This window comes from Procambarus clarkii, chromosome 46 (assembly GCF_040958095.1).
Source record: "Procambarus clarkii isolate CNS0578487 chromosome 46, FALCON_Pclarkii_2.0, whole genome shotgun sequence".
NCBI lineage: Eukaryota > Metazoa > Arthropoda > Malacostraca > Decapoda > Cambaridae > Procambarus > Procambarus clarkii.
In genome coordinates this window covers 13,339,030-13,353,147 of record NC_091195.1, presented here as the reverse complement: position 1 = coordinate 13,353,147, position 14,118 = coordinate 13,339,030, and the positions used below count along the sequence as shown (strand labels likewise).

General features: G+C 46.0%; 1 protein-coding gene across 1 annotated transcript; it reads right to left on the bottom strand.

The window, feature by feature from the left end:
- Positions 1 to 367: 367 nt before the first annotated feature.
- LOC138350539 (NALCN channel auxiliary factor 1-like) lies at positions 368 to 12,676 on the bottom strand. Its single transcript, XM_069301547.1, has 2 exons — positions 12,259 to 12,676; positions 368 to 735 (listed from the first exon to the last, which is right to left on the bottom strand). The coding sequence occupies exons 1-2, from the start codon at positions 12,674 to 12,676 to the stop codon at positions 368 to 370; spliced, it is 786 nt and encodes a 261-aa protein (XP_069157648.1).
- Positions 12,677 to 14,118: the final 1,442 nt, after the last annotated feature.

The following is a 14,118-nucleotide window of genomic DNA, read 5'->3' as shown; positions in this document are numbered from 1 at the left end:
TCCCCAGGTCCCCATTTACCCGCTCACCCCATGGGGTACCTTGTCCTATATTTAATTCGTATCGATTAAGGTAGAAATTGTGGTGTGGGTGGGTTCCCGGGAAGGGGAAGTGGTTGGAAGCCCTCAGGGATGGGGAAGTGGTGGTGGCTGGCTACACTGCTCGTGACCATGGCCCATGCCTGATTGCCCTCCTGACCCTGGGTTCTCCTATTCACTGATTGATCACTACACCAGACGGTTGCCGGTCTATTGTCCTGGTCTGGACCCTGGCTTGCTGCGGTACTGTCCACGGAGCCATTCCTGTCTCTGTTCACTGGTCTACCTGCGGCTTGATTCGGTGTTCCTCTCGAGCCCCGTCAATCAGGCCTCAAGGTGCAATATCTGTTCCAGGTATGGTGGGGGGCTGCTTACAGTTGACACATTTAGGCATTACCCCGCCACCCTCACCCGGTGTAAGCTTAGCCAGACACTGCTTGGTGTCGTGAGAGCCACTGCAACACTCACACCTAGTTGGGCGATCACATTGCCACGTTCTGTGATCCCACCGTTGACAGTTGCCACATAAAGATGGGCTGCCAATATACCTCTCCACCTTGCACGCCATCATGCCTGATAATTTAATGACTGGGGGCAGGTCTCCCTTGCAAAGAGTTATTGTTTGATTTTTGGGCAGTCCCTCTGGTCCAGTGTTGCGCCTGACCCAGACAGTCTCTTCACAGTCCTCGAGATATTCCACTGCAACATGAATACTGTTGTCTTTGAGTATAATTTTAGTTGGTCTTGTTTGTGGGTTTGCTTCCAACAATTTAACATTCTTTCCTTGATACTTATGGCTGGTCTATATGAAGAGCTACACTGGTTAAGAGGCGGGATCAAAGAGCTGAAGCCCAACCCCAGCAATCACAATTAGGTGTGTACAGGGTCGTTACCGTCCCGTGGTTCTTGAGATGAAGTGCCTGTCTTCACACTGTACACCTGTCACCCGGCCTGACACACACACCGCGGTACACCTGTCACCCGGCCTGACACACACACACCCCGGTTCACCTGTCACCCGTGCTGACACACACACACCCCGGTACACCTGTCACCCGTTTTAACACACACACACACACATCAGTACATCTGCCAACAGTGCTCACACACACACACCCCGGTTCACCTGTCACCCGTGCTGACACACACACACCCCGGTACACTTGTCACCCGTTTTAACACACACACACACACCAGTACATCTGTCACCCGTACTGACACCCACACACCGGTACACATGTCTCTCGTCCTGACACACACACACACACACCCCGGTACACATGTCACCCGTTTAAATACACACACACACACCAGTACATCTGTCACCCGCGCTGACACACACACACCCCAGTACACTTGTCACCCATGCTGACACACACACACTCCGGTACACCTGTCTCCCGTGATGACACACACACACCCTGGTACACCTGTGTCCCGTGCTGACACACACACACCCTGGTACACCTGTCACCCGTGCTGACACACACACACCCTGGTACACCTGTGTCCCGTGCTGACACACACACACCCCGGTACACCTGTCACCCGTGCTGACACACACACACCCCGGTACACTTGTCATCGGTGCTGACACCCACACACTGGTACACCTGTCACCCGTACTGACACACACACACCCCGGTACACTTGTCATCCGTGCTGACACCCACACACTGGTACACCTGTGTCCCGTGCTGACACCCACACACTGGTACACCTGTCACCCGTGCTGACACACACACACCCCGGTACACTTGTCATCCGTGCTGACACCCACACACTGGTACACCTGTCTCCCGTGATGGGTAATCTTCCCCATATACAATATTATGTCTGTTAAGCAGACCTGACGGGAAATTACATGAATGACCTGTGAACAGCAAAAGGGGTTGGGTGTTAATGGATCGATGGATGGCAGTGTTCAGAGCCAACTGGACATAGGGGAGTTGTTCGTCCCACGAATTTGCATCATGCTCCGCAAGAATTGCAAGCATATCTTTAACTGACCATTTCGTCCGTTCTGTCATGCCGTTAGCCTGAGGGTGATAAGCCGTAGTGAATGCTGAAGTGGTTTCTACAATTTTACATACTTCTCTAAAAATATTCCCATTAAATTCCTGACCTCGGTCAGAAACTAGCACTTTAGGGGGACCAAATACCGTGACAAACCTATCTAAGAACGCCTTTGCAACAGTTCGTGAATCTTTCTGAGGCAATGCAATCAGTGTGGTGTACCTGGACAGGTGGTCTACCAACACCAATACGTAACGGTTTCCTGAATGACTGTGATGCAGATCAATCAGATCAGCCCCCACCCGATCTAAAGGTTCCAAAATTTCTGGGAATTCTTGCAATGGAGCTTGTACCTTAAGGGTACCTTTCCTCCTTTGACAATGACCACAGGACTTAACGAAGTTAATGACCTCTGTTAACATACCGGGGAAGAAAAAGAGTGACTTGGCTTTCATATGAGTTTTAAAAATCCCCAGATGACCTGCAATCTTAGACGCATGTGCGAGTTTCAACGCCGACTTCTTCAACACCTCTGGGATAACCAACTGAAAAACTGTACGATCCTGCTGTCCCTTTACATAAAATAAGACTCCATCCTTCATTTCAAAATCATGAATTGCTAAATTACGTTTCTTCGACGGATATTTTCCTCCCTCCAAAAGTTCAATAATTTCCTTCCACCTTGGTTCGTTCATCTGGAATTCTCGCATTTTCTCACTGGAAATATTTTCAATATTAAGATTTACGTTAATAGTAGCGATGTTTCTACTCAAAGTATCTGGTACAACATGTGATGGACCAGGCTTGTAAAGTATTTGGAATGAGTGAGCAGCTAGTTCATGAGACCAACGGGACATGCGAGGGCACTTAGTTCTTTTCTTAAAAATATGAGTCAACGCCCTGTGATCTGTATAAATGACAAAGTGACGTTGGAAAAGATACGGTTCAAAGTACCTGACACTTTCTACCACAGCCAAAGCTTCCCTATCCGTTGCAGAATAGCGGACCTCCGGACCCTTAACCTTCCTGCTGAAATATGCCACTGGGTGAGGAAGATTGTCATTATCACGTTGCATTAAGCACCCACTAATAGCTATGCCACTGGCGTCAGTGTGTACTTCCCACTCCTTATCAAAATCCGGTACTGCCAAGACTGGGGTAGTAATGAGTTGACTTTTTAATTTTGCATAAGCGGTATCATGCTCAGGTTTCCAAATGAATTTAACATTTTTCTTAGTGAGCTCAGTTAACGGTGCAGTTGTACTTGCAAAACCCTCAATGTGGCGACGGAAATATCCGGCTGCCCCCAGAAACCTTCGAACATCCTTTGCTGTCTTAGGTGTAGGCATGTCAGCAATGGCGCGACAGGAGTCGGGGTCAGGTCGGATACCGTCTGTGCTCACCTGGAATCCCAGAAACTTGAATTTCTGAGATGCCAGAGTGCACTTACTCACGTTAAGTTTGAACCCCGACTTATCTAACAATGCCAACGTCTCAGTCAAATCTCGTAAGTGCTCATCAAACGTCCGGGAGTAGATAACCACATCATCCAGATACGCTAACGAGTGCCTCCCCAAGACTGGACTGAGGATATAATTAATTGCCCTCTGAAATGATGAAGGCGCTGTCTTTAACCCGAAAGGCATCCGCTTGAATTGATAAGTATGAACCCCATCAGAGAAGGCGGTCTTTTCTCTATCTTTCTCAGCAACTGGGATGGCCCAGTATGCAGATTTCGCATCCAGAGTGGAAAAGTATTTGGCTGTCCCAAACTGATCTATTATTTCTTGTATCCGTGGCAAAGGATACACATCACCTTTAGTAATTTCGTTGATCTTTCGGTAGTCAACACAAAACCTATAGCTACCATCCGGTTTACGTACCAACACTACTGGCGACTACCATGGTGATGTACTAGGCTCTATCACATCCTGTCTCAACATTTTCTGACACTCATCCCTAATTACTTCCTTCGCCCGTTCCGGAAGTCTCCATTGACGAGTGTAAATAGGAGGATGGTCACCTGTAGGAATAACATGCTCGATCCTATCCAGAAGCCCGATCTGATCGTCTTCTGTTGCAAACAGTCTAGGGAATTTACGTAAAATCCCTCTCAAAAGTTTCCTATCTGACTGTTGCACATGTTGCCAATCCAGAGCCGAGATTAACTTATCAACTTCTTGAATATTACTACTTTTTCCTGTCTCGGTCTTGTGTTTACCCTGTGTACTACTTTCTGTAACATTAAGTGCACTACATTGTGCTGTGGTGGCTGGCATCTCCTCCTGGCTTTGATACTGAAAAATTCCTGTATTTTCTACAACTGTAGCCTGAGATACCCTATCACCTGCCCTGAAACGATAGGTTTTGTGCGAGAGATTGACAACTGGAATAAGGGCACCTTTATCAAGCACTGTGATCAAATGATGAGGGATCAACAACCTGTCACATCTCCCAGCCACCTGAAGGGTGGTACCTGGTGCAATGTGACGTCCCACTGATACTTTAATGAATTTAACTGAATGTGGTGGGCAACATTGTTTCTTCAAGGCATGTAACCCACATGATTTCTTCTCTGTGTCTGGAAGAGACTTAAACAACAACTTAGGGTAGTGAATGTTGTACTTCTGTTTCTTACTAATGGAAGCAATTACTGGAGGATGATCTACCATTTTAATGGGATACACTACCTGGCCCAACTTCAATCTGCACTTCCTTGCTCCCTCTTGAGCCGACAAAGAAAAGTTAACTCGTCCCAGAAAATCCATTCCCAATAAAATCTGACCAGGGAATGCAAGATTTTCGACAACCGTGCAATTATGTGGGTAAGCTTCTTCCTTACCCACTTCAAAGTTCAGAGTAGCCTGGCCCAAGATATTAATATGTTGACCATTTACTGCTGTTAAATGCTTCCCACAACGCTTAAGGCGTGTCTCTTTAAGTGTGCTGAAGGCTGACATTTAATGAGAGTTGCTTGACTTCCGGTGTCCACAAAAACTGTCAATCTCACACCTTCAACCGTCATCTCAACCGTAGGTCTGCCAGCCAACGTGCTGACCTGTTCTGGGTCACCCTTGACCCGTGTGCTCGTGCACACATACCTGTAATGGCCTCGGCCATGACACTTCCAACAAATTTCATCACCAATTTTTCGCGTCCCAGAAGCCCGCTGGCTACATTCTCCAGCAATTTCTGTAGAGGCGACACTAGGAATGGGGGGAGGGGGGAGGAGGGGTGGAGGGGAGGTGAGGAGCAAGGTGTAGGATTAGTGGAGGGGGTAGGGTGGGTAATCGGTGGGGTTGGTTGGATGGGTTGGGGGGATAAGAGGGAGGGTGAAGGCAGGCCGAGGGTGGGTTGTGGAGGGGGGTTGTAACCATGGGGTTGTAAGGGTGGGAGTTGAGCGGGAAATGTAGTTTTCCACAATTCCAATAACGCGTCGACAAGGGGTTGGGTGGTATTTGGCTGGGGTTGGTATGGGTCTGCCAGGAATTGGGGTGGACATGGGTTGGCCTGGAGGTAAGGTTGGGGATGGTAAGCAGGGAGGGGTGCTTGGGTAGGGAGGGGATGTTGTTGTGCGCCATGTCCCTCCATGAAGGACAAACATTTCTACAACTTAACTTCAGAACCCGTCGTCGGATCAGGGTAAAATTTTAACACACCATTTGGTTCCATAAATAACCACTAGTGGAAACACAAAACGTTTCCTAACCTCAATTCCTGGAAAAATGTTCCGTGTGCCCAAACCGGAAGTACCATTTATCGCCACCCTTCCTAATCGATTTCTCGAGCCCCAGTGAGGACCGTCGCCCGTTGACTAGGCGATGACAGATGACGGCGGCAGAGTCTCGCTGACAACGCTCCACTAATGAATGAATTTCTTTAGTCATATTATCCTCTTCTCTCATTCGTAAAATTTATATGCGGACAGATGGAAATACGCAACCGGCATCGACTACTAATCATCACTTGTGAAACAAACACTGTATACGATGTTGAACAAACTATATATGCGCACTTATATTCTACATAAAAAGGTTACGTTAATTATTAAATGAACGGACTACTAGAATAAACTTGAAAAAATGAAATTAATTTCCACCATATTTATTTGACACTCGAAGATGACTGGTAACGCAAATATAAAAAGAATTACAGTACGACTTTCTTGTCTGTAAATGCAAATCCAATATAAATCTTAGAAAATTGATAATTACCGAATTCTTGGACCAGATATACTGAATTTATACAATTAATATATACGTGAAAGGAATTACACTGAATTTACAGTAAATAATTTAGTTTCAACTCTGTTTTTATTTGTCGAAAATAATCAGTCTAGTTTACCAACGCACAATAAATACAACACTTTACGTTAACTGAATTTCTTAAATTTTTCTTGAAAATCTTAGGCGCACTAGGAATGAACGACGGTAACGTTAATTTAAGACTGGCGCGATGTTTATATCTTCAACAATTATTTTTAATTCCGGAACGCCCGACGCTAACAACGGCGTTCGGATATACTTATAAGTATTATTAGTTAAACCAAATTAATGTTAAATTAATTATTTACGTTACTGTAAGAACTCGATGTTTACATAGCATACACTTGTTCACCGCCGGTCGCGTTGTACAATACTGAGAAATATACACTGATATCTGCGACGCTCACAGCTACAGAGTCGCGCTGAACCTTAAGTAAAAATTAGTAATTAATTTCCCAAAATTATAATTTAAATACTGGCGCGTAGTTGACGTGTTACTTTAACGGAATATAACACTCGCTAACCACTTGGACACGTTGATAAGTATACAAAAATTGAAAGTGCGCTCACTGTCACGAAGCCTAATCCTCAGAAAGTTGTCTCCGCACTAATTCTTAATTAACCAAGTATTTGTTTTCTCAAAATTATAAATTAAATACCGACGTGTAGTTCGCTTATCACTTGAACTAAATATACCACTTGCGAGACACTTAAACACTTGGTTGAGCGCAAACAATTACTGAGCGCTGTCACACTGGGCGCTGAGTAAAACCGCTAGAAAATTCAGAGTCCCAACGCTAATTCGCTTAAATGACCAAAATTCGACTTTTGGTCTCTCAAAGTTCGCACTCGGATCACTTTAATCGCACACTTGAATTAACACTGACGACCCGATGATCGTATGGCCCGGCACAAAACTAGAATTTATTCCGAAACTGAGATTTTCCAAGCGACTTTGAAAAATGTCATCACAAAAATTTTCCACGATTTCACTGATTTTTTTTTTTTTTAAATTTTGCCCCGAGGGGCGAGTTTATTGGGCAGCGCCACTCATCTTGTGAGTGAACATACCGCCATAGCAGAATGTACAACACTCCCCAATAGGAAGAAAACTCGCTGGGTTGTTCATCCTGTCACTTGTACCCAGACATAGCTGGGACTTGCTTAACTGTCTCAAGTGAACAGCTCCTCAAACAAGAAGATTAACATTTATCAACCCTTAAAAGCTTACGTTATCTTGCGGGTGCAAAATGGGGAAATCTTTTAAGAACAGTATCAATATTTGACAAATAGTGTTTTCCTAACTCAAACAATGAGGGGTTTATTATTCTACAGTTATTCCTAATGTCTCTCAGGTGTTCACATTCACGTAGATAGTGGTCAAGGCGGTGTCCATCACTCTCACCACAGATTCTGCAACTTCGCTGATCAACTGTTGTTTCCATTCCAAATCTCCATGGATATTTGTATCCAAGACGGATTCTCGCTATTACAGATTCTCTCCCTCGTCGTCCTCCTCTTCGGCCATACTGATTGGGATTGCCAGCTGCAACCATGTTGTACCATCGTACAGATTCACTGGTTTGTGCTTCTATCCTTCTTTCCTCAGTTACCTTGTCACGGTTGCCTGATAATACCTCTAATTTGTAGTTGAGTCTTGGGTATGAAGTATTCAATATGGTCTCCTTCAGCGCCTTCAGGAGCCAGCACATCTGCTCGTTCATTCCCACATATTCCAACATGGGAGGGGATCCACAGAAACTTGATGACTCTTCCCTGATTGGTAAGTACTCTCACAGCTCTCTTGATTTCAGCGACTATTGCAAGATTTTCTGCCTGATTTTTACTTAGGCTTTGCAGTGCTGCTTTTGAATCGGTGCAAATCACTGCACCATTAGTGTTCCGTTCAAGAAACCTTAACGCCATAACAATGGCAGTTAGCTCTGCTTGCGTTGAAGAGGCATAGTTCTCAATACGTGCTTTTTCTTCATTTCTGCGTAGGAAGGTATTATCCTTGATTACCGTGTATGCTGCACCAGCCCTGCCATTGATAGGATTAGATGACCCGTCAGTGAAGATTTGATCTAGTTCATCTCCGGCTTCTTTATAAATGTCCTCGAGATACTTGTGCCTCATTTCTTGTGGTATCATGTTGGATTTTTTCATTGCCATTTCATTGATGATGATCTTGCATGAGTCATCCTTCCAGGGAGGTAACCTCTCTACAGGCAGGAGCTCACGGGCTTGCTCAAGCAGGTGAAGCTCTTCAAGGTAGCAGACTGCTCTGTGATGCCATTTTTTGCTTCTCCTGTTTCCCCCTGAAAGTAGCACAGAGCTCAGTTTTTTCTTGGCAATATCATTGTAATGGGGATCTCTGGCTATCCTAATTGCAAGCTTAGCATTCAGCTCCTGAATTCTGCTTTTAATACTGGGAAGGGACAACTCCTCTCGTAGATTAGACGTTTTGGCAGTTCTTGGGACTCCAAGAATGATTGTCATGGCTTCATTTTGAATGCTTTCAAGCCTTTTCATATCGCTTTGGGAGTAGGTGCACAGTACTGGTGCGGCATAGTCTATGACGGAGCGCACATAGGCTGTGTACATCATTTTAAGCACAGCAATAGAGGCTCCATGTCCATTCCAGGTCATAGCTTTCAGTGCCCTGAGTCGACTTTTGCATGTTCCTATGAGTTGATTGAGCTCCTCTTTCTTTCCCTTGTTAGAGCCGACAGTGACGCCAAGGTACCGGTAGTGGTCAACCCATTCAAGTGTTACACCATTAATTTGCAGTTCTTCATTTGCTCTCCGCTTGTGATGGGAGTATGCCTTCGTCTTGTTTGTGGAGAGAGTGAAACCGAGCTCAATACATTTCCTTCCGAGGAGTTCAATGGACTGTTCAATTTTTCCCAAGGTGGGAGCTTGTATTAGGACATCATCTGCATATCCCACTTGTTGTGTTCCTTCCGGAAAATCAATATTTGCAATGGCGTTCATAAGTATATTGAATAGTGTAGGGCTTAAGACTCCGCCTTGGGGGGTCCCGAGTTCCATATTCATTAGGCTTCGGTATGGGAATAATTATTGCGTGTTTCCATTGTGTGGGCAACACTCCGCTTAGGAATGACTTGTTAAACAGGTGGAGTAGTGGATTCCCAGACACTTCACACAGTGCATTGAGTATGTCGTAGGTGACGCCATCTTCACCAGGTGCTGTACTTTTACCCTTTTTCATAGCGCCCCTTACTTCTTGGGCTGTGATTGGTTCCCCATATTCGTCATCACTAGACAGTGCTCTTGTTATCCTAATTCTTCTGTCATCATGTCGCAGGAGCTGTTCCCTGCTGATTTCTGCAGGGAGGGAGGAGGAGGATGCTGCATCACTCCACTTGTGAATTAGTTCCTCAGCCTTACCCTGGGGGTCTTTGTGAGCCGCAGGCCGGGCTCTGCCACCCTTAGCTATCTGAATTTTTGCCCACACTTGTCTTGCAGATGTTTCCCGTCCAATAGAGCTAGTGAACTCAAGCCATTGTCTTTCCCGCTCTTTAATTTTCTCTTCCCTGGCTACTTGACACACAGTTTTAAACAGCTCTTGGTTACTTTCAGTGGGATGTCTCCGGTACTCTCTACTCATGTCTCGCACATTTGCGTTAAGCATCTTTATGTAATCATTCTCATACCATTTTATTTTCTTCCTCTGAGGGTTACTTCGCCCAGGCGTACAGCGCGGAACTCTTAGACAGCTCTCAATTTGGTGGTTAAGGTCATCAACAAATGTGTTAATGTCTTCTGGGATTTGGTATTCCGTGAACCAGTCACTCATCCTGTTTATGAAGTGCAGCCTCATATCTGGTCCGAGTGATAACCTTTTTCTTTTATTTGTCTCTTTCCTTCTCTTGCTCATGTCGACGGTGGTAATCAGTGCCCAATGGTCACTACATAAACTGTGCATAATTTGTGTACTGGCATCCGTGTCCTGTGCATTCAGCAGGAGAGCATAGTCTAATCTTCCTCCTCTGAGGTGAGTTGGCTGTTCATCACCCAGGACCCTAAGGTTTTCACTTCCCCTGACAAAGAGTGACAGTTTCCGTCCATTGATATTGGGCTGATGACAGTTGGCACCAAAGTGTGGGTGTCTGGCATTAAGGTCACCAACCAGCAGGGTAGGTTCTTCATTAACAAACTCAGGCAGTGCGTCAAGGTCAAGTTTACTCTGTGGCACATATAGGTTGATTATATGTAGGGCATTATTGTTTAAGTAAAGGGTTACTCCCAGTGATTCAAACTCTTCCCCCATGTGCAGGTCATCAATAATCTGTGCGGGAATGTTGTTATTTACAAAAGTGATGAGACCCCGTTTTCTTTCCCCATGTGGCAGGGAGAACTTGCGATAACCGCTGAACCTTGGGTTGAAGTCATCACGTACCATTGTCTCCTGTAGCACTATGACGTCAGTTTGGTGTTCACGAGCGTATTGTATGATGTCATTAATTCTATTGCGAACGTCATTGCAGTTCCATTGTAGGATAGTGAGACTTTCTTCAGCGTGGTTATCCATTGTGGAGGTGTTGGTCATCAGATGTACTGTGTGCGGTGTTGTTGCTGGTGAGAGTGTGTTCACTGGTGGTGTTGTATGTGGTGTTGCACCACCGTCATGTGCTGGTGGTACTGTTTGTATGGGTGCCAGTGGTCAATGGTGTTGTGTACACTAGTGTCGTTGTGTTCACTGGTGGTGCTGTTGGTGGTGTTGTGTTCACTGGTGGTGATGTTGTGTTCACTGGTGGTGTTGTGTTTACTGGTGGTGGTGTGTTCACTGGGTCGCACTGAGTTCACTTGGGTAGCACTGAGTTTGCTGTTATGTGCCGTGGCTCGTGTTGCATCCCCATGCACCAAGTTGCAACCTGCTGAACTCGCCTGAGGCAACTTCAGGCCCTGCAGAATGTGAAGTATGTCCTCTTGGGTCTTCTGGATTGTACATAGGGTATTCTCAAGTTTATTTTGCTTGCTTATTAGTTCTTGCATGAGTGGGTGATTTTTTATAATGTGGGTAATCATTGCTTCCATATCGGGCGGCATTGTTTTATCTGGACCCAGTGAGGTGTTGACTGGTGAGTGGGGAGGGGGAGTGGTAGGGTGGGGGAAGGGAGGGTCGCCTGAGAGGCGGAAGGGCTGGTTGACTGGGAGGCGTTAGGGGGTATGGGTGATGAGGCAGGAATGGTGTTGTTGGGTGGGGTAGGGTTGGGGTTAGTGAGGGAGATAAGGTTGGGGTTAGTGAGTGGGGTTGAGGTAAGTTGGTTTGTGAGAGAAATGGGGTCTGGTTGGGCCTGTGCGGGGTGGTGGTGGGTCACTCTACCACTACCCCAGGCTGTTGTCTGCCTACTGGAGGCTGGACCCTGGCTTGCTGTGGTACTGTTCACGGAGCCATTCCCGCCCCTGTTCACTGGTCCACCTGCTGTCTGCGTCGGCGTCCTTCTCAAGCCCTGCCAGTCAGGCCTCCTGCTGCAATATCTGTTCCAGGCATGGTGGGCCTGCTTGCAGTTGACACATCTAGGTATTACCCCGCCACCCCGACCCGGTGTAAGCTTGGCCAGACACTGCTTGGTGTCATGGGAGCCACTGCAACACCCACACCTAATTGGGCGATCACATTGCCACGTTCTGTGATCCCACCGTTGACAGTTGCCACACAAGGACGGGCTGCCAATATACCTCTCCACTTTGCACGCCCTCATGCCTGGTATTTTAATGACTTGGGGCAGCTCTCCCTTCCACATAGCAATTGCTTGATTTTTGAGCAGTCCCCCTGGTCCAGTGTTGCGCTCCACCCAAACAATCTCGTTATAGTCCTTGAGATATTCCACGTCAACATGAATGCTATAGTTCTTAATTATAATTTTAGTTTGTCTTGTCTGCTTGTTTGCTTCTAACAATTTGACATTCTTACCTTGATACTCGAGACTGTTCTCTGTGAAGAACTTCAGGGCTCTGTGCCCCTGCACTCGTGCACTAACATTGCCACCTACACACCTGCTGTCGATACGATAAACTTCTCTGTGGGCGCGGGCGGCCTCAATAATCCATCTGAACTTCTCTGATGCTGTCATTACCCCTGCAGGAAAGATTAGGGTGTGCCACTCACTGTCTTCGTCTTGTCGTCGTCGTTGTTGTTGTTGTTGTTGTTGTTGCTGAGGTTGCTGTTGCTGCTCATCCTGTCGCCGTAACTTATCCCGTTTCCTGCTACTTCTACCTCGGACTAGGTGGAAGCCTTCATCGTCTGTTGTAGAGTCTCCTGTATCAGTACTGTTGGAGGGCCCAGGGCTGGGATCCCGACCGGAGGGCCCCGGGTGTGGACCATCACCCATGGGCCGCCGGCGGGGATGGGGGCTGTTATGGTTCCCGGGTACACCAGACATGTTGTTGTTGTCTCAAAGTCTTACTTCTCGTGTCAACAACCATCTATTTGCTGCGGCTCACTTCATGTGTTGTTGGGTGGTATGTCTTCAACACTGCACTCTGCCCTACGTACACACACATGTACATATAGACACCTACAAGGCACAAGGTTTACACTCACACGTAGCGTAGGGGCACTCTATGGTGTGCCCTGGCAGTCTCTTGTGTAAACACACTAGTCGCGCACACAGACCACGACCTTGGGTAGGGAGGGCACAGTTGTCCTCAAGCTAGAGGAGGAGCAGGCAGGATGTATCCATCCTCCTGTTTGACATAGGCCTAGGCCTAAGGTCTAGTCTTCAGTGAGCCAAGTAGGTCAGCTACAGAGGCACTAAGTGTGCACCGCCCCTCCTACCAACTGTGGCAGGCCCTAGACGTGTGGATTGGCCAGAAATTAAGGCAGCAATGTTAATGTGGCAATATCGAGGCCTGCTGAGGGGGGAGTTGTGAGGTAGTTTGGACCGCCTCGCGGTACCTGAAGCCTGGGGCTCCACGCGCGTGAAAAATAGCCTTTGTACACTTATATTCTCTGTGGATTTGTTATCTCCTATCGTTTGGGAGAAAAAAATGACTAATACGTTCAGCGAATGACTTTGACTTCAACTTCACTTTGACTTCGTTCATGTCATCGTATTTTCCGTAATATATAAAGGTTATGACAATGCAATTATATTATTGTGTGCAAATCAGTTGGAAATTTCATGTACCCTAAAAATAGTAAAATAAAGAATAAGAATAATTAAATAATTGTTGTAGTAAATTGTCACACGTTCATCATACGCAAACGAACACACACTTTGGAGCGTCAGTACAACAAGACCGCCGCCATTTTAAAACACGGCTTCGAATGTAAGTAATGTTTTTCTCGTACTAACACTGTGTTATACAATAGATTAAGTCTTGAATTCACAAATTTAGTTGTTACATCTGACAGAGTATGTTAGACGGTGTAATGCTGGTCCATGTTGACGTATTTGTGGGCTTGGTTGGTTTAAATGTGATGGCACACAATATGGGCACCCCACAACATGCTGCTGAAGTTGGAATGCATGGCATAGGCTCCTCACACAATGTTCTTTATGTGGTCCTCAGGTGATAGTTTTCTATTTAGAACCACCCCTAGATCTCTTTCTTTATCAGAATTCTTTAAAGATTTCTCACATGGTTTTCCTATGATAGATTGTGGGCTGTAAGGGACAGGTGGGATGTATGGATTAGTTGATAGAAGTTCCAGTCCACCTGTAGACAGGGATCTCACATCAGCTTGTATATTATACAAGGATAAGATTTGATAAATTCAGTTATTTGACTGAACACTGGCTCTGTTTAAATCAGAGATTTAAACATACAT

What these genes read in the sequence shown, in the direction of transcription:
- LOC138350539 (XM_069301547.1), bottom strand. Translation starts at nt 12,676, where the DNA reads ATGGGTGATGGTCCACACCCGGGGCCCTCCGGTCGGGATCCCAGCCCT. An exon ending in GAACAGTCTCGAGTATCAAG is followed by an intron (nt 736 to 12,258) that starts GTAAGAATGTCA and finishes TTCATGTTGCAG; the next exon opens with TGGAATATCTCGAGGACTGT.